We start from the raw sequence: 25,801 nt of genomic DNA, 5'->3' as shown, positions 1-25,801 counted from the left end.
ATTAAGTGCGTGTTGCTGTGTGCTGCCATTCACAAACAGGCTTGTGCAACTTCAAATCTCAGAGGCAGGAGCAGTGGGAAATAATGTTTTCTAAAGTCGGGCTCCTTTTCAAAAAGGAAATATTTCACACCAACTAAACACTAATTAAAATTCTGAGTGACTGAAATCCCCAATAATCAATTTAGAGAGGTTTTGGATGTTACCAGCTGAGTGGCAGAAAAGGAAACGGTGCAGAATAGCCAGGGAAAATGGCAAAGAGTTTAATGCGCGTAGTATTATTGTGGAAAATAACGTGACGGCATGGAAAATATACACGGCACGTGTCTGAATTGGTCTCAATTCCCTTTCCAGAGTATTAATGGCAAAACACAAGAGTTGGAGTGACTCAGCAAGTCAGGCAGCATCTGGATAGGAGATGTTTCGAATCAGGACCCTTCTTCGGGCTGATTGTAGTAGTTCATAAGTTATAGGAGCAGAATCAGGCCATTCAGCCCATCATGTCTACGCCACCATTCAATCATGGCTGACCTATCGTTTCCTCTCAACCCCATTCTCCTGCCTCCTCCCCATAACCCCTTGCACTCGTAGTGGGGGGGGGGGGGGGGGGGGAGGAGCTGTAAAGGAGCATCGGGGTGGCCAAAGCATGGCGGGTGATAGGTGGATACAGGCTAGATGGGTTTTTGATTGCCAAATGTTCTAAATGACACAGGCCTATCCATTCCCTCTCCAGCATACTGCCTGGCCCGCTGAGTTCCTCCAGCACTTTGTATTTTGCTCAAGATCCCAACATCTGCAATTCCTTGCATCGCCAGGCTTTCCCATTTATTGTTGAAAAAGAAAGATGGAGAATTACTGTCCATGTTTATTATTTACTGTAAAATCATAGACCTGTACTGAAAAAAAGTTTAGCTTCACAGGAAAAGGCACAAAGTGCTGGAGTAACTCAGCGGGTCAGGCAGCCATGTTGTTGAGAACATGAATAAGTTTTGGGTCGGGACCCTTCTTCCGACTGATTGTAGGAAGGAGGGTGGGGAAAAACCTGGAAGAGAGGAGGGGCAGGACAGATCGGCAGGGAATAGGTGAATACAAGCAAGATGGATTTTTGATAGTCAGATGGTTGGAAAACGGCCGGAGATGGGGAAAAAACAGAAGGTACGAGGCAAAAGAATCGAAGAGCTGTAAATTGTGAGGCCAGAGGAAGGAACGGTGTAGAGGAGAAAAATCGTGCGTGTCCAGGTGGGGCATAGAAGGGGGGTATGGAAGAAAGGGGAGGGAAGGATTGTGTTATTAGAGGTATCTGAAATTGGAGATTTCAATGTCCATACCTCTGGGGTGAAAGCTACCCAAGGTGATACTAGATGTTTTTCCTCCAGGTTGCACTGGGCCTCACTCTGCAATGGAGGAGGCCCAGGACAGAAAGCTCAGTGAGGGAAAGGGAGGGAGAGTTAAAACGGAGTTTGCGCTTGGTCTTGCCGATGTACAATTTTGGTCTTGCTTCACAGGGTTCAGAATAAAAGGACGTACCTTCATGAAGGAGATGAGGAGGAATTTCTTTAGTCAGAGGGTGGTGAATCTTTGGATTTCATTGCCACAGAATGCTGTGGAGGTCAAGTCAATGAATATGTTTAAGGCAGCTACTGATAGATTTGTGATAAGGGTGTCAGGGGTTATATATGGAGAAGGCAGGAGAATGGGGTTGAGACGGAAAGACAGATCAGCCATGATAGAATGGCGAGTAGACTTGATGGGCTAAATAGCCTAATTCTGCTCCTATCACTTAAGAAATGAGTGGATAAAGTGGATAATTGCTTTTTTGTTTACATTTTAGTTTATTTTTAGTTTAGAGATACAGCACGGAAACAGGCCCTTTCGGCCCACCGGGTCCGCGCCGACCAGCGATCCCCGCACATTAACACTATCCTATGCCCACTAGGGACAATTCTTTTTTTTTTACATTTACCAAGCCAATTAACCTACGTCTTTGGAGTGTGGGAAGAAACCGAAGATCTCGGAGAAATCCCACGCAGGTCACGGGGAGAACGTACATACTCCATACAGACAGCACCTGTAGTTGGGATCGAACCCGGGTCTCCGGCGCTGCATTCGCTGTAAGACAGCAACTCGACTGCTGCGCCACCGTGCGGTATTCAAAGGTGAATAAATAATAGGATTGTAATACTATCAAACCATAAAGCAGAACTTTTGGACTTTTGGGGGGGGGGCACAGTGGTGCAGCGGTAGAGTTGTTGCCTTACAGCGCCGGAGACCCGGGTTTGATCCCGACTACAGGTGCTGTCTGTACAGAGTTTGTACGTTTGGCCCCGTGACCATGTGGGTTCTCTCAGAGATCTTCAGCTTCCTCCCACACACCAAAGACATACAGGTTTGTAGGCAAATTGGCTTGGTATAAATGTAAATTGTCCCTAGTATGTAGTAGTGTTAATGTTAATGCTCGAGGATTGCTGGTCGGTGCGGACTTAGTGCGCCAAAGGGCCTCTAAACTAAACTAAACTGTGCAACCCCTCCCTTCACAGTTTTCTGTTCCTCCTACCATTTCTGGACTTTTAAAAACACACTCCATTAATCTCTTGTTCCTCGTCTACCGCTAAGTACGGGCATCTTGGAGGGGGTTACATTCCTGAAAAGCAGCACTCAATTCAAACATGCACAAATTAAACATACATTTACACAGGCGTGAATTTGAGTGTTACCTCAAAAATAAAGCATATAAATTAAGTTTTGGTATTAAACAAGTGCGGTGTTTCAAAAATCCGTAGATCAAACATGCATGAAAAGTGAAGTGTCTGAACTCTAGTTTAGTCCATGGTCTAGTTGAAACCTTTAGACCATGTTTCAATTTTTTATTTTTTTTATTAGATTCTGTTTAATTAGATTTATTCCTCTCCCAGTCACACGTTCAGACAAACAAGCATTGATGTTTACGAAAGGGATACAGTGGAGGAATTGGGAAAGGAATTTTGTAAAAGGGAATCATAGAATAAGGTCGGGTGGAAGAGTGAAGGAAAGGACAAACATCCATGAAACTCACAGCAAAGCAGCAGAACGTGTCCAGAAGAATTTGCAATGGCTGTAAAGTCAGCAAGATTGTGAGGCTGTGTAGTTAACGCTCCTGCAAAGATTGAAAGAGAAAGCAGGAGAAAAGAAAAAGTTTCATCTGTTATAACAGACCAAATATCTGAATGTAAAGCCGAGCAACTACATCATTTCTCAACGATTAGTCATAGAGTCAGAGTCATACAGCATGGAAATAGGCCCTTCCGCCCAACTTGCCCACACTGACCAACATGTCCTATCTACTACACTGGTCCCACCTGCCCACATTTGGCCCATACCCCTCTAAACCTGTCATATCCATGCACCTGTCCAATTGTTTCTTCATCGCTGCAATAGTCCCCTGCCTCGACTACCTCCTCTGGCATCTCATTTCATACACCCATCATCCTTTATATGAAAAGGTTACACCTCAGATGCCTATTAAAACTTTCCCCCTCACCTGAAACCAGTGTCCTCTGGTTATTGATTCCGCTACTCTGGGCAAGAAGCTGTGCGTCTACCGAATCTATTCATGATTTTATACACCTCTTTCAGATCATCCCTCATCCACCTGCTCTCTGAGGAATAGAGTCCCAGCCTGCTCAACCTCTCCCTGGAGCTCAGACCCTCGAGTCCTGGCAACATCCTCGCAAATCTTCTCTGTACCCTTTCCAATGATGTACCTTTTCCAACTTGATAAGTGTTGTATGGCAAAAACAAAATTCCCAAACAGCTTGGTTTCCATTTCAGGCATTGAACATCAGCAAGCTGCACCTGGTTAGCTTGAAAGATTTCAGATGCATTGTGAATCACTCTCTATTCTGTCCAAACGCTGAGTTACACCAGCATTTTGTGTCTACCTGTCCAAACAACAGTTCACTTCTGTATATCCCATGGTCTCTTCAACCATGAAACCCAGGGCAGTTTTCCAATGGGTCAATGACTCGTAGGGTCTGGACTGAGCTCTATAGTATCATTTTACAAGGTTCCCATGGACGAGTTGTGATGATCTGGTCTAGATGTCAAGTACGCCACATATAATGAAATGAAAAATGTACACTCCCCCATCATTTTGCAAAATGATCCAAATGTGACTACCCAGAGTGAACTTATCACATCAGTGCTCACATCAGGCTGGCATGGTGATGAAATCCCCACTCGTCAACCCAGTGAACCATACGGTCACCACCAACGACAGAAATACTAGGCAGGTGACTAGCCAGATTTTAAATGAAAGTCAATACTCCACACATTATATAAATGGAGTGTTGCTGGCAGCTTTTAGATGCATAGGGGGAAAAAATAGGTGCAGGAGTAGGCCATTCGGCCCTGTGAGCCAGCATCACCATTCAATATGATCATGGCTGATCATCTAAAATCAATACCCCGTTCCTGCTCTTTCTCCATATCCCTTGATTCCTTTAGCCCTAAGAGCTAAATCTAACTCTCTCTTGAAAACATCAAGCAAATTGGCCTCCGCTGCCTTCTGTGGCAGAGAATTCCACAGATTCACAACTCTCTGGGTGAAGAGGTTTTTCCTCATCTCAGTCCTAAATTGCCTACACCCTATTCTTAAACTGTGACCCCCTGGTTCTGGACTCCCCCAACATCAGGAACATTTATCCTGCATCTAGCCTGTCCAATCCTTTAAGAATTTTATATGTTTCCATAAGATCCCCTCTCATCCTTCCAAATTCCAGTGAAGACAAGCCCAGTCGACCCATTATTTCATCATATGTCAGTCCCGCCATCCCAGGAATTAACCTGGTGAACCTACGCTGCACTCCCTCAAAAGCAATAATATCCTTCCTCAAATTAGGAAGATTTTGGTTTGAAGATTATTACTTTCGCCATATTTTTTTTTAGATTTAGAGATACAGTGCAGAAACAGGCCCTTCGGCCCACCGGGTCCGTGCCGCCCAGTGATCCTCGCACATTAACACTATCCTACACCCACTAGGGACAATTTTTACATTTGCCCAGCCAATTAACCTACATACCTGTACGTCTTTGAAGTGTGGGAGGAAACCGAAGATCTCGGAGAAAACCCACGCAGGTCACGGGGAGAACGTACAAACTCCATACAGACGGCGCCCGTAGTCAGGATCGAACCTGAGTCTCCAGCGCTGCATTCGCTGTAAGGCAGCAACTCTACCGCTGCGCCACCGTGCCGTCCTCCAATCTTACCCTCCAAAATACCAACGACATATTTATAAAATTACCAATTTTTTAGGACTTTAGTTTAGTTAAGAGATACAGCATAGAATCAGGCCCTTCGGCCCACCGAGTCTACTCTGACCATCGATCACCGGTTCATACTAGTTCTATGTTATCCCACTATCTACACACTCAGGGCAATTTTACTGGGGACAATTAACATGTAATCCTGCATGTCTCTGGGATGTGGGAGGAAACCGGAGGAAACCCAGGGAAAATGTGCAAATCCCACAAAGACAGCACCAGAGGTCAGGATGGAACCCAGGTCTCTGGTGCTGTGATGCAGCAGATCCACCCGCTGCGCTACTATTCAGCCCGAATAACTTAATATCCTTCTTCACAATCCGATCATTCACGACATGTCGATTACCATCCATCTTAACATATTCCACCTGTTGATTGGCCTCTCTGTAAAGTTAAACCTCACAGCCTTTCCTTATACCATTTCTTGAAAACCCTGAACCTGCCATTTTACTTTTTTCCTCCCCTCTCCCACCCTAGTCATCCTACCAGTTCCACTGTTCACATCCTTGTACCCTACTTGTTATCACACCTTCATAAATTCATAAGTTCTTGGAGTAGAATTAGGCTATTCAGCCCATCAAGTCTATGATCATTCAATCATGGCTGATCTATCTTTCCCTCCCAGCCCCATTCTCCTGCCTACTCCCCATAACCCATGAACTAATCACAACTGTCTCTCCGCCTTAAAAATATCTTTCGACTCGGCCTTTACAGCCTTCTGTGGCAATTAAGTCCACAGAGCCACACTGTGACTAAATAAATTCCTCCTCAAATCCTTTCTAAAGGTACGTCCTTTTATTCTGAGGCAATGGCCTCTGGTCCTAGACTCTCCCACTTGTGGAAACATACTCTCCACATTCACTCTATCCAAGCCTTTCACCATTTGGTAAGTTTCAATGAGGTCCCCCCTCATCCTTCTAAACTCCAGCGAGTACAGGTCTAGCATCTTCAAACGTTCATCATGTTAACCCAATCATTCCCGGGAACATTCTCGTAAACCTCCTCTGGACCCTCTCCAAGACCAGCACATCCTTCCTCAGATACGGTGCCCAAAACTGCTCACGATACTCCAAATGCGGTCTGACCAGTGCCTTAGAAAGCCTCAGCATTACATTACAGTTTCTGTATTCTAGCCCTCTCAAAATAGGGCTCACGTTTCTGCCTTGGCAGATCTGGGAAACTTGTTCTGGGTTTATATCTACCAGTGGCTCTCTGTAAATGTAATGTATACAAGGACAAAATATGCTAAGATATTGGAACTCACAAGATATTGGAACTCACATGGATTCACTGCTCCCTCAGCTATGTAGTCACAAGAAACAGAATTAGTTGTAATGAAACAAGTAACATATTGAGAACTCTGACATTCATTAGTGCAGGAGTCAAGTTTAAAAGACTCATTTGCTCAAATAATAAGTAGTTGCCTCTATCCACCTCTTTTAAATTTATTCCATGTACTCAGCAGTGAAATGGGGAGAGTTTACAGTAAATAAAATATAGCCACACAATAAATACGTGAAAAATGGACACAAAATGCTGGAGTAACTAAGCAGGACAGGCAGCATTTCTGGGGAGAAGGAATGGGTGACGTTTCGGGACGAGACCCTTCTCAATGAACTCCCCTGAGGCACAACAGCTCATAAGCAAAGTCATGAAACTCAGCAGGGCGTGGACTGGATGCACAAACCACAATCATCACCTCCTCATGCTCTTTGCTTCAAATAAAGTAGTGTCATCGTCATCGGTGTCCATCGGAGCCATCTCCACGTGGTCATCGAAGGAGGAAAGCAGCCCATACTTCTTCCTTTGCCTTTTCTTCAACCTAAGAAGCAAAAACGTCATCTTTTAAATTCAATGAGTGAGTCAATGATACTTTATTGCATGCAGCCCGACATGTCATACAGCAGGCCTCACCCAGGCAGTACACAGTCACCATGTTTCTGGCACCAACAGTCAAACAGTCTTATCTGAAGGAACTGCAGATGCTGGTTTACAAAAAAACAAAACAAAGTGCTGGAGTAACTCAGCGGGCCAAACAGCATCTCTGGAGAACATGGGTAGGTGACGATTCTGGTTGTGATCCTTCTCCGGACCGGAAAAGTAATCTACCCATGTTCTCAAGGGATGCCTCCTGACCCGCTGAGTTACTCCAGCACTTTTAAGGAACCAACCTGTTGGTTCTGTTTCTCAGCTCCAGTGAAGGGTTCCAGAAATGAAACATCTCTTTCCAAAGATGCTCAGCATTTACTGTTTTAGTTGATATTGGACAAGATGGTTTACGAAAAACAAATTTCCTTTTTGCAGATGATTATTAAACCTGGTTTACCGAATAAACATAGAAACATAGAAAATAGGTGCAGGACTAGGCCACTCGGCCCTTAGAGCCAGCACCGCCATTCAATATGATCATGGCTAATCATCCAAAATCAGTACCCCGTTCCTGCTTTCTCCCCATATCCCTCGAACCCTTTAGCCCCAAGAACTAAATCTAACTCTTCAAAACATCCAGTGAATTGGCCTCCACTGCCTTTTGTGACAGAGAATTCCACAGATTCACAACTCTCTGGGTGACCCCTGGTTCTAGACTCTCCCAACATCAGGAACATTTTTCCTGCATCTCGCTTGTCCAATCCCTTAAGAATTCCAATGAATATAAGCGCAGTCGATCCATTCTTTCATCATATGTCAGTCCTGCCATCCTGGGAATAGAAGAAAAGATGTAGAGGAAAAATGTCAGGTTCTTACTGTGACTCTAATATAATGGAGCTTTTTTAAATAAAAAAAAACAACAATAAGGGGCAAATTGATCATCCAAATTTCGCGAGTTTCTCACATGAAAGTTTTGAAATGCTTGCAAAGTCTTCGATTTGAAGACTCCCAGATGAGCGACTTTAAAAATGTGAATTCTTGAGGTCTTTGCTGTTGTCGATCTAACGTGCTTCAGTGCTGGATTCTGCATGGATTTCTGCACCCATGGAACCAACTTTCAAATACTGAGAAATCCAGGAGTTCAACAGTTTATACAGATACACCACAGAAAGGCTACATACAGTCAGGATGCAATACAAGTTTGGCTAGGAACAGCTCGGATTCGATCCTGATTATGGGTGCTCCCTGTGACCTGCGTGGGTTTTCTCCGGTTTCCTCCCACACTCAAAAGACATACATGTTTGTAGGTTAATTGGCTTGGTACAATTGTAAATAGTCCCTAGTGTGTGTAGGGTAGTATTAGTGTAGAAACATAGAAACATAGAAAATAGGTGCAGGAGTAGGCCATTCGGCCCTTCGAGCCTGCACCGCCATTCAATATGATCATGGCTGATCATCCAACTCAGTATCCCGTACCTGCCTTCTCTCCATACCCCCTGATCCCTTTAGCCACAAGGGCCACATCTAAATCCCTCTTAAATATAGCCAATGATCTGGCCTCAACTACCTTCTGTGGCAGAGAATTCCAGATTCACCACTCTCTGTGTGAAAAAAAACTTTCTCATCTCGGTCCTAAAAGACTTCCCCCTTATCCTTAAACTGTGACCCCTTGTTCTGGACTTCCCCAACATCGGGAACAATCTTCCAGCATCTAGCCTGTCCAACCCCTTAAGAATTTTGTACGTTTCTATAAGATCAACCCGCAATCTTCTAAATTCCAGCGAGTGTACGGGGAAATTGCTGGTCGATGGGCTGAAGGTATCTTTTAACTAAACTAAATCCAGGAGTTCTACCATAGAAAGTGGTCGGGTTGCATCACAGCTTGGCAGGAACAATTCTGCCCAAGACTGCAAGGAACTGTGGAAGATGTAGATGCATCCCGGTCAATCACACAGATCAGACTTCCCACCATTGACTCCATTTACACTTCATGCTGCCTCAGAAAAGCAACCAACATAATCAAAGACTTGTCCCACCCTTTCTTCTCCCCACTCCCATTGGGCAGAAAATACAGAAGCTTGTAAGGGCGCATCACCAAACTCAGTAACAGCTTTTTCTCCTCTGTTAGCAGGCTTTAGTTTGAGAGATAGTGCGGAAACAGGCCCTTCGGACTACCAAGTCCGTGCTGACCAGTGATCCCCACACACTAGCACTATCCTACACACCAAGAACAGGTTACAATCTTTACCAAAGCCAATTATATAAATATAAATTTGCAAAGATGATGGGGGTGGGGGGCAGGGAATATGAAACACCACTTAGATTTTCGTCTTAAGTCTTTTAGACAATAGACAATAGGTGCAGGAGGAGGCCATTCGGCCCTTTGAGCCAGCACCGCCATTCATTGTGATCATGGCTGATCATTCTCAATCGGTACCCCGTTCCTGCCTTCTCCCCATACCCCCTGACTCCACTATCCTTAAGAGCTCTATCTAGCTCTCTCTTGAATGCATTCAGAGAATTGGCCTCCACTGCCTTCTGCTTCTTTTTAGATTTTCGAGATACAGCGGGGAAGCAGGCCCTTTTTCCTGCATACCTATTCGCCTTTGGAGTGTGGGAGGAAACCGGAGCACCTAGAAAAAACCCACACGGTGACCGGGAGAACGTACCAACTCCGTACAGACAGCACCCCTAGAAAGGATGGATCCTGGGTCTGTGGAGCTGTGAGGCAGCAACTCTACTGCTGGCCACTGCTGGTACTTCTGAATGGTCTTCCAAAGGCGAGGGAACTGCCCAATTCACATCTACCCCATTGCAGGCATTGGATTTTGCCTAAGGAATTGGTGCACTATAGTGTTGAGAACTATATTCTACACTCTGTATCTTCCCCCTTTATCCATCTATTGTACTTGAAATATTTTCTGATTTGATTGGATAGCATGTAAAACAAAGCTTTTCACCGCACGTCGGTACACACGACAATAATAAAACTAAACCCAAAGTCAACCAGTGCTGGATTAAAGTTGGCATGGAATCAGCAATTCCATTCATTCCAATGGTTGCAAGGGAGGTTACTTTCATTTTTTAAACAAACAATTAAATTCACTTGGAATTGCCATTGTTTTTGGGTGGCGCAGTGGCAGTGCTTCTGCCTTACAGCTCCAGGGACCCGGGCTCAAACCCGACTACTGGTGCTTGTCTGTACGGAGGTTGTACATTCTTCATGTGACAATGTGAGTTATCTCCGGGTGCTCCGGTTTCCTCCTACATTCCAAAATCGTGTAGGTTGAGGTTAATTGGCTTCGGTAAAAACTAAATTGGCCCCAGTGTGTAGGTCGCTGGTCGGCGGGGACTCGGTCTGCCAAACGGCCTGCTTCCACTCTGTGTCTCCAAAGTCTAAAAGTCTTGAGACGAAAACCTAAGTGGTGTTTCATATTCCCCCACCCCCATCATCTTTGCAAATATATATTTATAATTCAAACTTAACATTTGACTTTTTCTTTCAACCATTCCTACAGAGCAATACCTGGTTATTATTTCATTGCTATTGGTGGGAGCTATTAGGCACAAATTTAATGCTTCTCCTGCACTACTAACAGTGGCTCAAGTTCAAAAGTATTTCATTCACTTTATTTATTGTCCCTTATACAGAGCCACGGTGAACAACTTGTTCTGCGCGCTATCCAGTGAAAGCACCCTGTACACGAGTACAACTGATTCCCTTCTGGAACAGATCGCAGAATGTTTCAGCTTTTCCAAGTCTCTGGACAATCCAATCTTTGGCCAAGGTGATATGCCATTTCATATTTTATCAATTTAAGGCCCAGTGTCCTGGCAGCACTGGATCAGTGAAAGGTTCAGACACCACTCCCACAATGCCCCTGGTCCCCGACACCACTCCCACAATGCCCCTGGTCCCCGACACCACTCCCACAATGCCTGGGGAATCCCGACACTACTCCCACAATGCCCCGGGGTCCCCGACACTACTTCCACAATGCCCCTGGTCCCCGACACCACTCCCACAATGCCCTTGGTCCCCAGCAATACTCCCACAATGCCCCTGGTCCCCGACACCACTCCCACATTTCCCCGGGATCTCCGACACTACTCCTACAATGCCAGGGGATTCCTGACACTACTCCCACAATGCCCCTGGTCCCCGACACCACTCCCACAATGCCTGGGGTCCCCGACACTACTCCCACAATGCCCCGGGATCTCCGACACTACTCCCACAATGCCCCTGGCTACCGACACTACTCCCACAATGCCCCGGGGTACCTGACACTACTCCCACAATGCCACATGTCACTGACACTACTCCCACAATGCCCCTGGTCACCGACACTACTCCAACAATGCCCCTGGTCACCGACACTACTCCCACAATCCCCCTGGTCACCGACACTACTCCCACAGGACCCTATGGGATTTGTGGCTTGGACTTTCAAGTGCAGGCACCATGAAATCCCATAATAGATGTGCCAATTCTACAGATGTACCGCAGAAAGCATTTTATTAGACTGCTTCGCAGCATGGTTTGGGAACAGCTCCATCCAAGAACGCAAGAAATTGTAGAGTGTAGTGGGCATAGCACAGACCATCACGCAAACCAACCTCCCTTCCATTGACACCATCTAAAGGTGTACAAAATCATGAGGAATAGATTGGGTAAATGCACTGTCTCTTGCCCAGAGAAGGGGAATAGATAACCAGAGGACATAGGTTTACAGTGAGGGGGAAAAGATTTAATATGAACCAGAGGGGTAACTTTTATTTTTACATAAAGGGGCGGTGTATGGAATGAGCTGCCGGAGGAGGTAGTTGAGGCAGGTACCATTGCACCGTTTAAGAAACAATGAGTCAGGTACATGGTTAGGATAGGTTTACAGGGATATGGGCCAAACGCAGGCAGGTGGGACTAATGAAGAAAGAGCATGTTGGTCGGTGTGGGCAAGTTGGGCCAAAGGGCCTATTTCCACACTGTAAGACTCTGAGATCGCATGGTTCAGCAATTTAAAGATTTATGCTGAGCATGTGATGTACAGTAATGTTAAGTAATTCTCAGGCAAATGGTTTCCCATTAGTATAGAAGCAAAAACTTCCTTCTCAGTTGTGCAGGGCCCTGGTGAGACCACACCTGGAGTATTGTGTGCAGTTTTGGTCTCCAAATTTACGGAAGGACTTTCCTGCTATTGAGGGTGTGCAGCATAGGTTCACGAGGTTAATTCCCGGGATGTCTGGACTGTCATACGTTGAAAGGATGGAGCGACTGGGCTTGTATACACTGGAATTTAGAAGGATGAGAGGGGATCTTATTGAAACATAAGATTATTAAGGGATTGGACAAGCTAGAGACAGGAAACATGTTCCCGATGTTGGGGGAGTGCAAGGCCAGGGGCCACACTTTAAGAATAAGAGGTAGGCCATTTAGAAAAGAGATGAGGAAAAACTTTTTCACCCAGAGTTGTGAATCTGTGGAATTCTCTGCCTCAGAAGGCAGTGGATTCTCTGGATGCTTTCAAGAGAGAGTTAGATAGAGCTCCTAAAGATAGAGGAGTCAAGGGATAAGGGGAGAAGGCAGGAATGGGGTACTGATTGTGGATAATCAGCCATGATCACAGTGAATGGCGGTGCTGGCTCGAAGGGCCGAATGACCTACCCCTGCACCTACTATCTGCTATCGCAACATTAAAAAAAACACTTGGGCATGTACATGGATAGGGTAGGTTCAAAGGCACATGGGCCAAATGCAGGCAGGTGGGACTAGTGTGGATGGGGCATGTTGGTCAGTGTTGACTCGATGGAATCATCTTTTGATGTTATAAAGTCTGTAAGTAGCTGTCCTAATATTGCAAACGGCAGTCAATGCAGAGATTTTTTAAAAAAAGTAAACTGCCACAGACTGTTTCCAAGTAACAGCTGGCAATGAAATGCATGACCAGTAATATTATGCAACCTCTGTTGCAAGGGCAGAGCCAGCAGGCTTGGCAATGGATCCAGCAAGCTGCATGACACCCTTTTTATTAAACACAATGCTAATGGTGCAGACTGCAGGTTAAAACACTGATGTTAAACAGGATATTTAAGTGCTCTAATTGCCTCATTAGGGGCTTCAACACCTTGGGTGACTTGAGCAAAATGGGCTCTTAATTCATTTATAAACGTTTTTTTACAATGCTGTATGACGAATGGAACATAAATCCATTGTTAGACAAACCAAATTAAAAATCCAGTTCTGCTTAATTACCTAAAGAGCAACAACGTTAAAGGGATGAAATGTGTAGGAAGGAACTGCAGTTGCTGGATTAAACCAAAGATAGACACAAAAAGCTGGAGTGACTCAGCAGGTCAGGCAGCATCTCGAGAGAAAAGGAATAGGTGATGTTTCGGGTCGAGACCCTTCTTCAGCTTGTTTGGAGAGATGACAAGCTCTGTGGGGCGAGTAACTTCTTTGTGCACTGTTTTTCTACACGATATAAAAATGTTGAGAATTAAACCAGCAAAAGTCCCTTGTTCATTTAATACTCTAGTCTAATTAATGGACCACACGACAACAGTAACTGAGACTTAACCTGCCCTGCTTTATTTGACCCGTGAAATACAGGACAAGAATGCCAGGTATTATTCCCAAGTGTTCCAGTTAGTGCAACTTTCAACTATTTAACTTTAAGCCACTTTCACTCTGATCCAATTAACCAGGTTAATGTGTGAATCAGTCCGCACTTATCACACTTACAGTCAGAGTCATTCAGCACGGAAACAGGCCCTTCGGCCCAACTTGTCCTTGCTGGCCAAGTTACCCCATCTAAGCTGGCTGCATCTGCCCACGTTTGGCCATTATCCCTCTAATCCTTTCCTATCCATGTGCCAGTCTCCCCCCACCCCCGCCTTTCCTTTCCCCTCCCCCCTTTTCCCTTCCCTCCATCTGGCTTTACATTTTACTCCTCTTTAGTTTAGTTTAGAGAAACAGCACAGAAACAGGCCCTTGGGTCCACCGAGTCTGCATGGACCGGTGATCCCTGTGCACTAGCCCTATCTTACACACCAGGGACAACAGGCCCTTGGGCCCACCGAGTCCGCATCAACCGGCGATCCCTGTACACTAGCCCTATCTTACACACCAGGGACAACAGGCCCTTGGGCCCACCGAGTCCGCATGGACTGGTGATCCCTGTACACTAGTCCTATTTTACACACCAGGGACAATTTACAATTTTAAACCTACAAACCTGCACGTCTTTGTCACTTGTCACTCGTGCCAATTGAACCCTCCCCCCCCCCATCCCCAGAAGATGGACACAAAAAGCTGGAGTAACTCAGCAGTCAGGCAGCATCTCTGGAGAAAAGGAATAGATGATGTTTTGGGTCGAGACCCTTCTTCAGGTCTTAACCCAAAACGTCACCTATTCCTTTTCTCCAGACATGCTGCCTGACGGGTTGAGTCACTCCAGCTTTTTGAGTCTATCTTCGGTTTAAACCAGCATCTGCAGCTCCTTCCTACACATTTGCCTCCACCCCCACCTGTTCTGACTTCTGCAAATAAAGTCAATGGAGAAGTCATGCTGAGGTTAGAATGTGGAAGCTGCTACCATGAAGTTGCGGAGATTAATAGTGTACGAATATTTAGAAGGAAGCTGAATAAACAATTGAGGAAGAAAAGATTGGAAAAGTGCGTTGTTTAAGGTGGGAAAGGAGCAAAAGAGAATTAATTTGCAGTATGAACAGTGTGGCAGCACAGTGGTGCAGCAGGGCTGGGCAGCACAGCAGGCAGAGTTGCTGCCTCACAGCACCAGACACCAGGGCTCGATTCTGACCTCAAGTGCCGTCTACGTAGAGTTTGCAAGTTGTCCCTGTCAGGATTGAACCCGGGTCTCTGGCACTACGAAACTCACTGCAAAACACCCTTGGCAACTTTCCGATGTATTAAAATATTCACTCATTGAACTCCTTGTTACAGGGCACAGTGGCGCGATAATAAAGCCTCCGTCTCACAACACTGGGGACCAGAGTTCGATCCTGATCTCGGGTGCTGTGTGCGTGCAGAGTTTGTACGTTCTCCCTGCAAGCACGTGGGCTTCTTCCAGGTGTGCTCCGGTTACCTCCCACATCCCAAAGACATGCGGCTCTGTAGGTTAATTGGCTGCTGTGAATTGCTCCTCTAATGTGGTGAGAGGGGTTTGCGAAAGAGGGATAACATAAAACTAGTATGAACAGGTGATTGATGGTCGGCATGAACTCGGTGGGCCAAAGAGCCCCATTTCCATCCTGTATCTTTCAATCAATTAAATCAGTAAGTGTGATCTAGTTGCTCTGCTTTCTGGCGGCAGAAGATGGCAGCAGTAGAGTTGCTGCCTTACAGCGCTGGAGACCAGAGTTCGATCCTGACTACAGGTGGTGACTGCACAGAGTTTGTATGTGCTCCCTGTGACCGCGTAGGTTTTCTCCGGGTGTTCTGGTTTCCTCCCATACTCCAAAGACGTATAGGTTTGTATTTCACAAAATGCTGGAGTAACTCAGCAGGTCAGGCAGCATCTCTGGAGAGAAGGAATGGGTGACGTTTCGGGTCTCGACCCAAAACGTCGCCCATTCCTTCTCTCCAGAGATGCTGCCTGACCTGCTGAGTTACTCCAGCATTCTGTGAAATAAATACCTTTGATTTGTACCAGCATCTGCAGTTATTTTCTTACACTATAGGTTTGTAGGTTAATTGGCTTTAGCAAATTGTAAAATTATCCCAAGTGTGTAGGATAGTGGTAGCGTACGGTACGGGGTGATCACCGGTGGGCACGGACTCGGTGGGCCGATGGGGCCTGTTTTTACACTGTATCTCTAAAGTCTAAATTTCACATAATTCTACCCAAAAGCTTCTGGGAAATGCAGAACTAGGTTTAAAGTGCTCTCAACCGTTGCAATCTACAGTTGTAATCTTCCTCAGTTCTACAATACAAATCAAGAAGTTAATGAGGGGAAGAATAGAAAAGTCTCTCAATGTTCCTCCACGGAATCACAGTGCAAATGATTATGCTTATTTAGACACACGTACAACGTTAGCATCAAAAAGTCTTAACCACACATGCAAGAAGCCTGAAAGAAGACACAAGAAACCTGAAAGAACACAGGTCTGTGCATGTGTAGGAAGGAACCGCAGATGTGGAGGAACTACAGATGCCGGTTTAAACCGAAGAGACACAAAACGTTGGAGTAGGCAGGTCTGAAGAAGGATCTCGACCCAAAAAGTCACCCATTCCTTCTCTCCAGAGATGCTGCCAGTAAGGAACTGCAGATGATGGTTTACACCGATGATACACAAAAAGTTGGAGTAACTCAGTGGGACAGACTGCAGAAAGATCCGTGAAACTCCAGCATCGTGTGTCTATCACAGGTTTGGGCATGGTGGAAAGACAGAAAGGCAGAGTATTTTTTTTAAATGCTGAAAGATTGAAAGGTGTTATTGTTCAGAATGGCCTTGGTGTCCCTGCATACACATCATTGAAAGTACAACAAACAGTTCGATGGCCTCTATTGCAAAACATTGTGTGTACAAGAGAAGACACGTTGCACCTATTATGTCAGGCCCCATCTGGAATATCACGTAAAGATCTGGTCTCCCTGACCAATGATGATTACAGAAACTTACAGAATAGAGAAAGGCCTGGATAGAGTAGATGTGGAGAGGATGTTTCCACTAATGGGAGAGTCCAGGACCAGAGAGGGAGGTCTCAGAATAAAAGGACATCGCTTTAGAAAGAAGATGGAGAGGAATTTCTTTAGTCAGAGGGTCATAAGGGATAGGAGTGGAATTAGGCCATTCGGCCCATCAAGTCTACTCCGCCATTCAATCATGGCTGATCTATCTCTCCCTCCTAACCCCATTCTCCCCATAACCTCCGACAGCTGTACTAATCAAGAATCAAGGTGATAAATCTGTGAAATGCATTGCCACAGACGGCTGTGGAGGCCACGCCATTGGGTATTTTTTAAAGTGGAGATTGACAGGCTCTTGATTAGTACGGGTGTCAAAGTTTATGGGGAGAAGGCAGGAGAATAGGTTGAGAAGGAAAGATAGGTCAGCCACAATTGAATGGCGGAGTAGACTTGATGGGCCTAATGGCCCAATTCTGCCCCTAGGGCCCATGAAGATGGATGATAGTGGGATTAAAGTGAAGGTTGACCAGACTCTGGAGATGATGGGGTTGTTGCAGCAGGAGAGACTTTGCACACTGGTCCTGTACAAGTTCAGGAGAATAAGAGGGTCTCCGAGTCACATAAAGCAAAGCTTGGGTTACAACTGTGCCAGGGTGCCTAGAGCATGGGAAGCCCATCTAAAAATAAATGCGAGCTCCTCCACTCAGTGCAGAAGCAAGAAGAAATTATTTTACTTATAGGGTGGTGAATCTATGGAATCCTCTACGGATTGGGGAGCTTCAGTGAGTGAGCATGTTCTAGATTGAGATTGATTTTGTAAGGGAATCAAGAAATACAGGGAGAGTAGAGGAAAGCAGTGTGAAGATGAAAGATGATTTGGATACTGAAGGAGGCACAAGGGGCTGAGCATCCTGTTTCCATTGTTTATATTTAGTGCTCACATTGACAGGAGTTGCATTTGCAAGTAATAATCAGAAATTCAACAATAAATGTATCTCTCTAATTTAGTTTAGCTTAGAGATACTAAGAGTGGTTGGTGTAAGGAACGAGCTGCCCGAGGAGGTAGTTGAGGCAGATGTTTGAGAAACATTTAGACAGATACATGGATAGGACAGGTTTAGAGGGACATGGGGCTAAATGCAGGGAGGTGGGACTAGTGTAGAAGTGACATGCTGGCCGGTGTGGACAAGTTGGGCTGAAGGGCTCGTTTCCACGCTGGAAGACTATGACTCTATACTGCATGGAAACATGCCCTTCAGCCCACCGAGTTCACATCGACCAACGACCACCCGCACACTAGTTCTATCCGACACACCAGGGACAATTTACAGAAGTCAATTAACCTACAAACCTGCACGTCTTTGGAATGCGAGGGGAAACTAGAGCACCCGGAGAAAACCCACACGGTCACATGGAGAAGGTACAAGCTGCGTATGGACAGCACCAGAGGTCAGGATCAAACTCCGGTCGGTGCCTGGCTCTGTAAGGCAGCACTCTACTGCTGTCTGATCTATGCAGTCAGCCCATGATGCCTCACTTGATCATCTGCTGTCGGACCTGCTTTGTTCTGGCCTTTTCTTACCACCAGTTCCCTGCCCTCTACTTTCAGTCTGAAGGAGGGTCCCATTGTGAAATTTCACCCACCCTTTTTCTCCAGTGATGCTGCCTGACACGCTACTCCAGTGTTACTCCAGTGCTCTGTGTCTATTTAGTTTGGAGATACAGCACAGAAACAGGCCCTTCAGCCCACCGGTTCCGCGTCGACCAGCGATCCCCACACATTCACACCATCCTACACCCACTAGGGATGACTTTTACATTTACCAAGCCAATTAACCTACAAACCTGTACGTCTTGAGTGTGGGAGGAAACCGAAGATCTCAGAGAAAACCCACGCAGGTTACAGGGAGAACGTACAAACTCCGTACAGACAGCACCCGTAGTCGGGATCGAACCCGGGATCTCCGGCACTGCATTACCGCTGCGCCACCGTGACTGCCCAAATCTATCTTCAGTATATCCGTCTATCTTCAGTATAAACCAGCATCTGTAGTTCCTTTCTGCACATTTAAGGTGAGACACTGCTTAATTGGGAGGCAATACGGGTAGTAAAAAACAGTGGCGATATATTAGCAAGGCTTGATGCATATTAGGGCAGCAGAATTCTGGGTGTCAGGTTTAGATAGTAGAACAATGATGGCTACACTTTTCAGCAGATTATTTCACGTTTCAACTGAAAAACGTAACTAACCCCATCTGACATTGCAGCACACTCTCACCCGAAAGAGTTCAAGTCCCAGTAAGGGTCCCTAGTACACAACTTGCTAACAACAAGTAAAGAGAATACACAGCTTTAAATTGGAACTGAATAGTGCAATTCAACAAACATACAGGAGTTTAGTTTAGAGATACAGCGCGGAAACAGGTCCCTCGGCCCACCAAGTCCGCACCTACCAGCAAGCCCCGTACATTAACACTATCCTACACACACTAGGGACAATTTACACTTATGCCAAGCCAATTAACTTACAAACCTGTACGTCTTGAGTGTGGGAGGAAACTGAAAATCTCGGAGAAAACCCACGCGGTGAACGAACAAACTCTGTACAGGCAGGGCCCGTAGTCGGGATCAAACCCGGGTCTCCGGTGCTGCAAGCGCTGTAAGGCAGCAACTCTACCGCTGCACCACCGTACATATTAATTTGTAAATATGCTTGAGTTATAAATATGCGGGGAGGAAACTTGCAATCTCTTGAAACGCAAAACTCTTGCAGAGCCAACATTTTCTGTCAGTGATAATGATTAATTACTCCAGAATAGTTAAATTTATGCCATACCCTTACGAATTACAACTTAGAATATTAGCAGATTAAAGAGTAAATATATTCATCTCAATTTAACTGCTGTCTCTCTGCTCTCCCTTTGTTCTCGAGCATTGGAAACAGTCAGAAGTAGGCTGGGATAAGCACAAAATGCTGGAGTAACTCAGCGGGGCAGACAGTATCTCTGGAGAGAAGGAATGGTGACGTTTTGGGTCGAGACTCTTCTTCAGACTAGAGTCAGGGGAAAGGGAAACGAGAGATAGACGGATGTATAGAGAGAACAAATGAATGAAAGATATGGATATAAAGTAACAATGATAAGGAACAGGCCATTATTTGCTGTTTGCTAGATGAGAACGAGAAACTGGTGCGACTTGGGTGGGGGAGGGATGGAGAGAGAGGGAATGTGGGGGTTACTTGAAGTTAGAGAAATCAATATCGATATTCCCAATAGACTGGGAGCAGACATTAAGTGTGAAGTTCTTTTCAAATGACATCAAGGATGGAGGCTATCCATTGCAGCCCCACCATCCCTTCCAGAATGTCATTGAAAATTAAACAATAGCATCACCTTCAACAGAATATTCCCCAGAAAGAAACAAAAATCCATTTAGGTTTTACCTTTGAAACAGCTCTATCAGTTTCGAAGAATTAACATAGGTTACAGTGTAATCAGACTTGGGAAATGTCCTCCAAAGAATTGCAGTGCAGAACCTCAGAGATAAAAAGTTGAATACTTCACTAAACAGCAATAGTTAAGTTTGTTGTCACATGTACCAAGGGGCAGCGGAAAGCTTTTGTGGAATGCTAACCAGTCAGTGAAAAGACAATGCATGATTACAATCGCGATGTTTAAAGTATGCAGATACACAAGGGAATAATGCTTAGTGCGAGATACAGTCCAGTAAAGTCCAATTAAAGGTAGTCCTAGGGCCCGTAATGAGATACATAGTAGCTCAGGACTGCTCTCTAGTTGTTGGCACTACTGACCCACTGAACACCTGACACAGAGATTATAAAAGATAGACAAAATGCTGGAGTAACTCAGCGGGACAGGCAGCATCTCTGGAAAGAAGGAATGGGTGACGTTTCGGGTCGAGACCCTTCTTCTGAAGGGCCTCGGCCCGAAACGTCACCAATTTCTTTTCTCCAGAGATGCTGCCTGTCCTGCTGTTACTCCAGCATTTTATGTCTATCTTCGATTTAAACCAGCATCTGCAGTTCCTTCCAACACAGAGATTCTATATGTAGTTTATAAAAAAGCAGTCCATAGTACATTGTTATAATTCTTACCTCTGCCTGCTAGAGGCCTCTCTGTTCACTATTCTACTATGTTTACGAGGATGTTGCATGAACTGAAAGGCCTGAGCTATAGGGGGAGATTGGGCTGGCTAGGACTTCATTCCTTGGGGCACAGGAGATGAAGTCCTCCCCTGCCAAACCTCTTCCTACAGGTCTGGCCTTATAGAGATGTACAAGATCATGAGGGGAATACATAGGGTGAATGCGCAGTGTCTTTTACTAAGAGGAGTGGAATCAAGAACCAGAGAAAGTAGGTTTCTTGGAGGAAAGGAGGAGAAAGATCTAACAGGAACCCAAGCAGCAAGTTTCACAGAGGGTGGTGGGTACATTGAACGAACTGCCAGAGGTGTTCGAGGCAGGTGCTATAACATTTAAAAGACATTTGGACAGGTACATGGGGCTAGGAAAGGTTTAGAGGGATATGGGCCAAACACAGGCTGGTGGGACTAGTGTAAATGGGACAATTTGTTCGGCATGCACAAGTCAGGCTGAAGAGCCTGTTCTCACACTGTACGACTATGATTAGTTTGGTTTAGAGATACTGTTAAAGTTCTTGACCTTATAACAAATAGACAACCACGCTAATCGAATTAAAACACAAAAAGCTTACCCACTAACGCCCAGGCGGGAAGTGGCAGAGCCGGCTACAAGTACGTAGCTATCTACACTTGCCAGATCTCAGCACCCACTTCAGCAATAGCAGGATACAGCTTCTTTTTATTATGGAGGTGACTTGCAAAATCCACAAACAGATGGCTTTACCATATATGGAATAAACCTGCTCCAAGTTAGCTCACTGAGCTAAACTTTCTGCACAAGTTTCAGTGCACAAGGTACACAATAGAGGCATTTACCACATTGGGGTAACCAGACATGAAGGCAGTCTCGGCCATTAACAACTTCCATGCAACTGACCAGGTACACAATAGTTAAGTATCTCTGCAACCAAATTAGCTGTCTGGGCTTGACTTCTGCAGTACACACATTTCTTTTTAGCCACATTTTCTTTAGTCAAGCATCCCATCAACCTCTGCAAGGCAAGGCTAGTTAGCCAACTTTATCAATACAGCACGGAAACAGGCCCTTCAGCCCACCGGGTCTACACCGACCGGCGATCCCTGCATATTAACACTATCCTACACGCACTAGGGACAATTATTACATTTACCAAGCCAATTAACCTACATACCTGTACGTCTTTGGAGTGTGGGAGGAAACCGAAGATCTCGAAGAAAACCCACGCAGGTCACGGGGAAAACGTACAAACTCCGTACAGACAGCACCCGTAGTCGGGATCGAACCCGGGGCTCTGGCACTGCATTCGCTGTAAGGCAGCAACTCTACCGTTGCGCCACCGTGCCGCCCATATTCTCTATTTTTTCTATGACTCGATGGAACAAAATTGCAGAGGATTGTAAATGTAGCCCGGTCTATCATACAGACCAGACTTCATGACCCAAAGGGCTTTTCCATGCTGTGTGACTCTGACTCCAACAGTGTCTGTACCAACATTTGTCCCTCAATCAAACTACGTAGATTGACTGAGTGACCAAATCAGCTTGTTGCTATTTTCAACCATTTGCCCTGCATTTCCATTTCAAAGTCATCAGTTGTTTGCAAGTAAAACATTTGATTACTTTGAAACAGCAATGCAGGGTCTGTGGAGGAAGATGGGCAGTCGACTTCCCTTGACCCGAAGACACCCCGACACAAAACGTCAACTGAACCTTTCCCTCCATAGATGCTGCTCGACCTGCTAAGTTCACCCAGCAGACAGATTGTTGCTCCAGAGTCCAGCATCTTTAGTCTTGTATCTCCAGCAATCAACACGTTCATAAGTTCTAGGAGAAGAATCAGCCAATCGGCCCATCGAGTCTACTCCGCCATTCAATCATGGCTGATCTATCTTTCCCTCTCAACCCCATTCTCCTGCCTTCTCACCATAACCCCTGACACCCGTACTAATCAAAAATCTAGCAATCGCCACCTTAAAAATATCAATCGTCTTGGCCTCCACAACTGTCTGTGGCAATGAATTCCACAGATTCACCATGGTCTGACTAAAGAAATTCCTAATTTCCTTTCTAAAGGAACGTCCTTTTATTCAGAGGCTATGGCCTCTGGTCCTAGACTCTCCCACTCGTGGAAATATCCTCTCTGTGGTGTTTAAGAGGCTTTTTGATAGGCACATGGAAATGCAAGAAATGGAGGGGTATGACTAGTCACGATAGGACTAGTTTATCTTGGCATCATGTTTACCACATTGTGGGCCGAAGGGCCTGTTCCTGTGCTATATTGTTCTATGTCAAAGTTTCATACCACCTTTACATGCTGATATTACATTTTTTCATACATGAGACAAGAAAATAGTATTCCCAAAACAAACCTCTGATGGACACCACTGGGTATTTGCCTCCAGTCTGAAAAAGAATCATTCAAAAACAACCCTCTGCTTTTGTATTTCAACGGTGGCGCAGCGGTAGAGTTGCTGCTTTACAGCGAATGCAGCGCCGGAGACTCAGGTTCGATCCTGACTACGGGTGCTGCACTGTAAGGAGTTTGTACGTTCTCCCCGTGACCTGCGTGGGTTTTCTCCGAGATCTTCGGTTTCCTCCCACACTCCAAAGACGTACAGGTATGTAGGTTAATTGGCTGGGTAAATGTAAAAATTGTCCCTAGTGGGTATAGGATAGTGTTAATGTACGGGGATCGCTGGGCGGCACGGACTTGGAGGGCCGAAAAGGCCTGTTTCCGGCTGTATATATATGATATGATATGATATTATCAAAGACATCTCCACTTTAACCTCATGGGTCCAAAATCTGCCAACTAGCTCATTATCAAATGTTTTATGGAAGTTCTTATGTGCAACATCAAACACCATAAAGTTTCTCAGTAACTCTTAACGTCCAAGAACCAATTCAAATTTGTTTTTAATAAATCTTACTTTCAGTTAATAGCAACATTTTCATGGGTGCCAACTAATATTGTTCCAGGTTACGGGCAGCACAGTGGCGCAGCGGTAGAGTTACTGTCTTACAGTGCCAGAGACCCGGGTTCTATCTTGACTGCAGGTGCTGTCTGTACATAGTGCGTACGTTCTCCCCATGGGTTTTCGCCGGGATCTGCAGTTTCCTTGCACACTCCAAAGATGCACAGGTTTGTAGGTTATTGGCTTGGTATAAATGTAAAATTGTCCATAGTGTGTGTAGGGTAGTTTTATGGTGCAGGAATCGCTGGTCGTTTGGTCAGTGCGGAATGGGTGGGTTGAAGGGCCTGTTTCCGCGCTGTATCTCTAAACTAATTACTGTCTCCCAAACATCCCAGATCAGCAATGCAAGACTGACCAAGCTCGATTGTCAAGTCTATCTGCCGTCTGAACAAGTCAAAAATTTGGCCGGCACGGTGGCGTAGCGGTGGAGTTGCTGCCTTACAGCGCTAACAGCGCCAGAGACCCGGGTTCAATCCTGACCACGGGTGTTGTCTGTACAGAGTTTGTACGTTCTCCCCTGACCGCATGGGTTTTCTCCGAGATCTTCGGTTTTCTCCCACACTCCAAAGATGTACAGGTTTATGGGTTAATTGGCTTGGTATAAATGTATAAATGTATAATTGTCCCTATTGTGTGTGGGGTAGTGTTAATGTGCGGGGATTGCTGGTTGTTTGGTCGGTGCGGAGTCGGTGGGTTGAAGGGCCTGTTTCCGCGCTGTATCTCTAAAACTAGACCAAAACTAATTACCGTCTCCCAAACATCGCCGATTACTAATGCAAGACTGACCAAGCTGGTTTGCCAAGTCTATCTGCCTTCTGAACAAGTGAATTAACCTTCACATATCCACAATCTTTTGGCATCACGTCAGTAATACTCCAGTGTTCATCTTGACATCAAGTTAAACACATCCTGACAATTAAAATTAAAATGAGAAGAATGAGGAGGAGATAAGACTTTGCCTTCCATCACAGTGAGGGTATGCCTAGAGCAATCACTGTGATGGCTGTTTTGTGTAAAAAATTATATCTGTGTGTCTTGTGCTTTTTAATGTCTACTGCCGGACCCTGACGTGAGAGGACGCTGGCGTTGAGTATTCGCCGCTTTTCCGTCAGGATAGTTTGTCTGTTTGTTTCTATGTTAATTGTTTCTGTAAAGCGCTTTGAGCATGTGATAAGGCGCTATATAAAATAAATGGATTATTATTATTATTATTAAAATAAACATCATATGAAAAAAAATCACTTATTTTATTGAATGAGGCGTCACAAAAATAAGGGAAATATCTGAAGTCCTTCAAAGCTCCACCGGCTTTTAAACATGAATTAATTGTATTGGAATGGTGTACAGTAGTTAATTGTCACAGAGTCAGAGTCACAGTGTGGAAACCGGTCCTTCGGCCCAACGTGCCCACATCGACCAACATGCCCCACCGACACTACTCCCAAACCACCGTTTGGCCCCGACGTCATCTATTGCCGGCCGTGGTTTTGTCTTGCCCCTCCTTGCTTCCAGTTTTTTTTTTATATATACGCTACAATCTCCCTACGAGTCCCTACAAAAAGGCACCTCTCTATGTTCTCCAGAGATGCTGCCTGACCCGCCATTTTGCGTGTCTGTCTGTCTTTACTATAAACCAGCATCTTCAATTCCTTGTTATTGCAGAAAGCTGTCCTAACCAGGAATAAAATGGAGCAAAAAGCAAGCTGATGAAGAAATTCAGTGGCTCAAACAGCATCTGGGGAGAGATATGGACAGTCGATGAATCAGGTACAAGACCCTTAATTTGGACAGCATTCCAGACTGGAAGCATCGGCATATGGAATGAACCGCCAGAGGAGATAGTTGAGGCAGGTACAGTGACAACAGGTGA

At 45.3% G+C, this 25,801-nt stretch overlaps 1 protein-coding gene across 2 annotated transcripts in view; it reads right to left on the bottom strand.

Moving 5' to 3' along the window:
• The window catches only part of LOC144607249 (protein FAM174C-like), a 45,751-nt gene that overhangs the window by 16,746 nt on the left and 3,204 nt on the right, over nucleotides 1–25,801 (bottom strand). Inside the window, exons 3-4 of one of the 2 annotated variants that reach the window (XM_078423956.1) lie at nucleotides 6,995–7,117; nucleotides 3,050–3,130 (exon numbers count right to left, since the gene is read on the bottom strand). In XM_078423956.1, coding sequence (XP_078280082.1) covers nucleotides 3,097–3,130; nucleotides 6,995–7,117 — 157 coding nt within the window. In that variant the 3' untranslated portion in view covers nucleotides 3,050–3,096. The remainder of the gene's footprint in view (nucleotides 1–3,049; nucleotides 3,131–6,994; nucleotides 7,118–25,801) is intronic. The other variant, XR_013549082.1, reaches the window with a different exon arrangement.

This window comes from Rhinoraja longicauda, chromosome 28, assembly GCF_053455715.1.
Source record: "Rhinoraja longicauda isolate Sanriku21f chromosome 28, sRhiLon1.1, whole genome shotgun sequence".
Classification (NCBI taxonomy): domain Eukaryota; kingdom Metazoa; phylum Chordata; class Chondrichthyes; order Rajiformes; family Arhynchobatidae; genus Rhinoraja; species Rhinoraja longicauda.
Note: the sequence above shows the minus strand (reverse complement) of the source record. Positions and strands in the feature narration are given on the sequence as shown.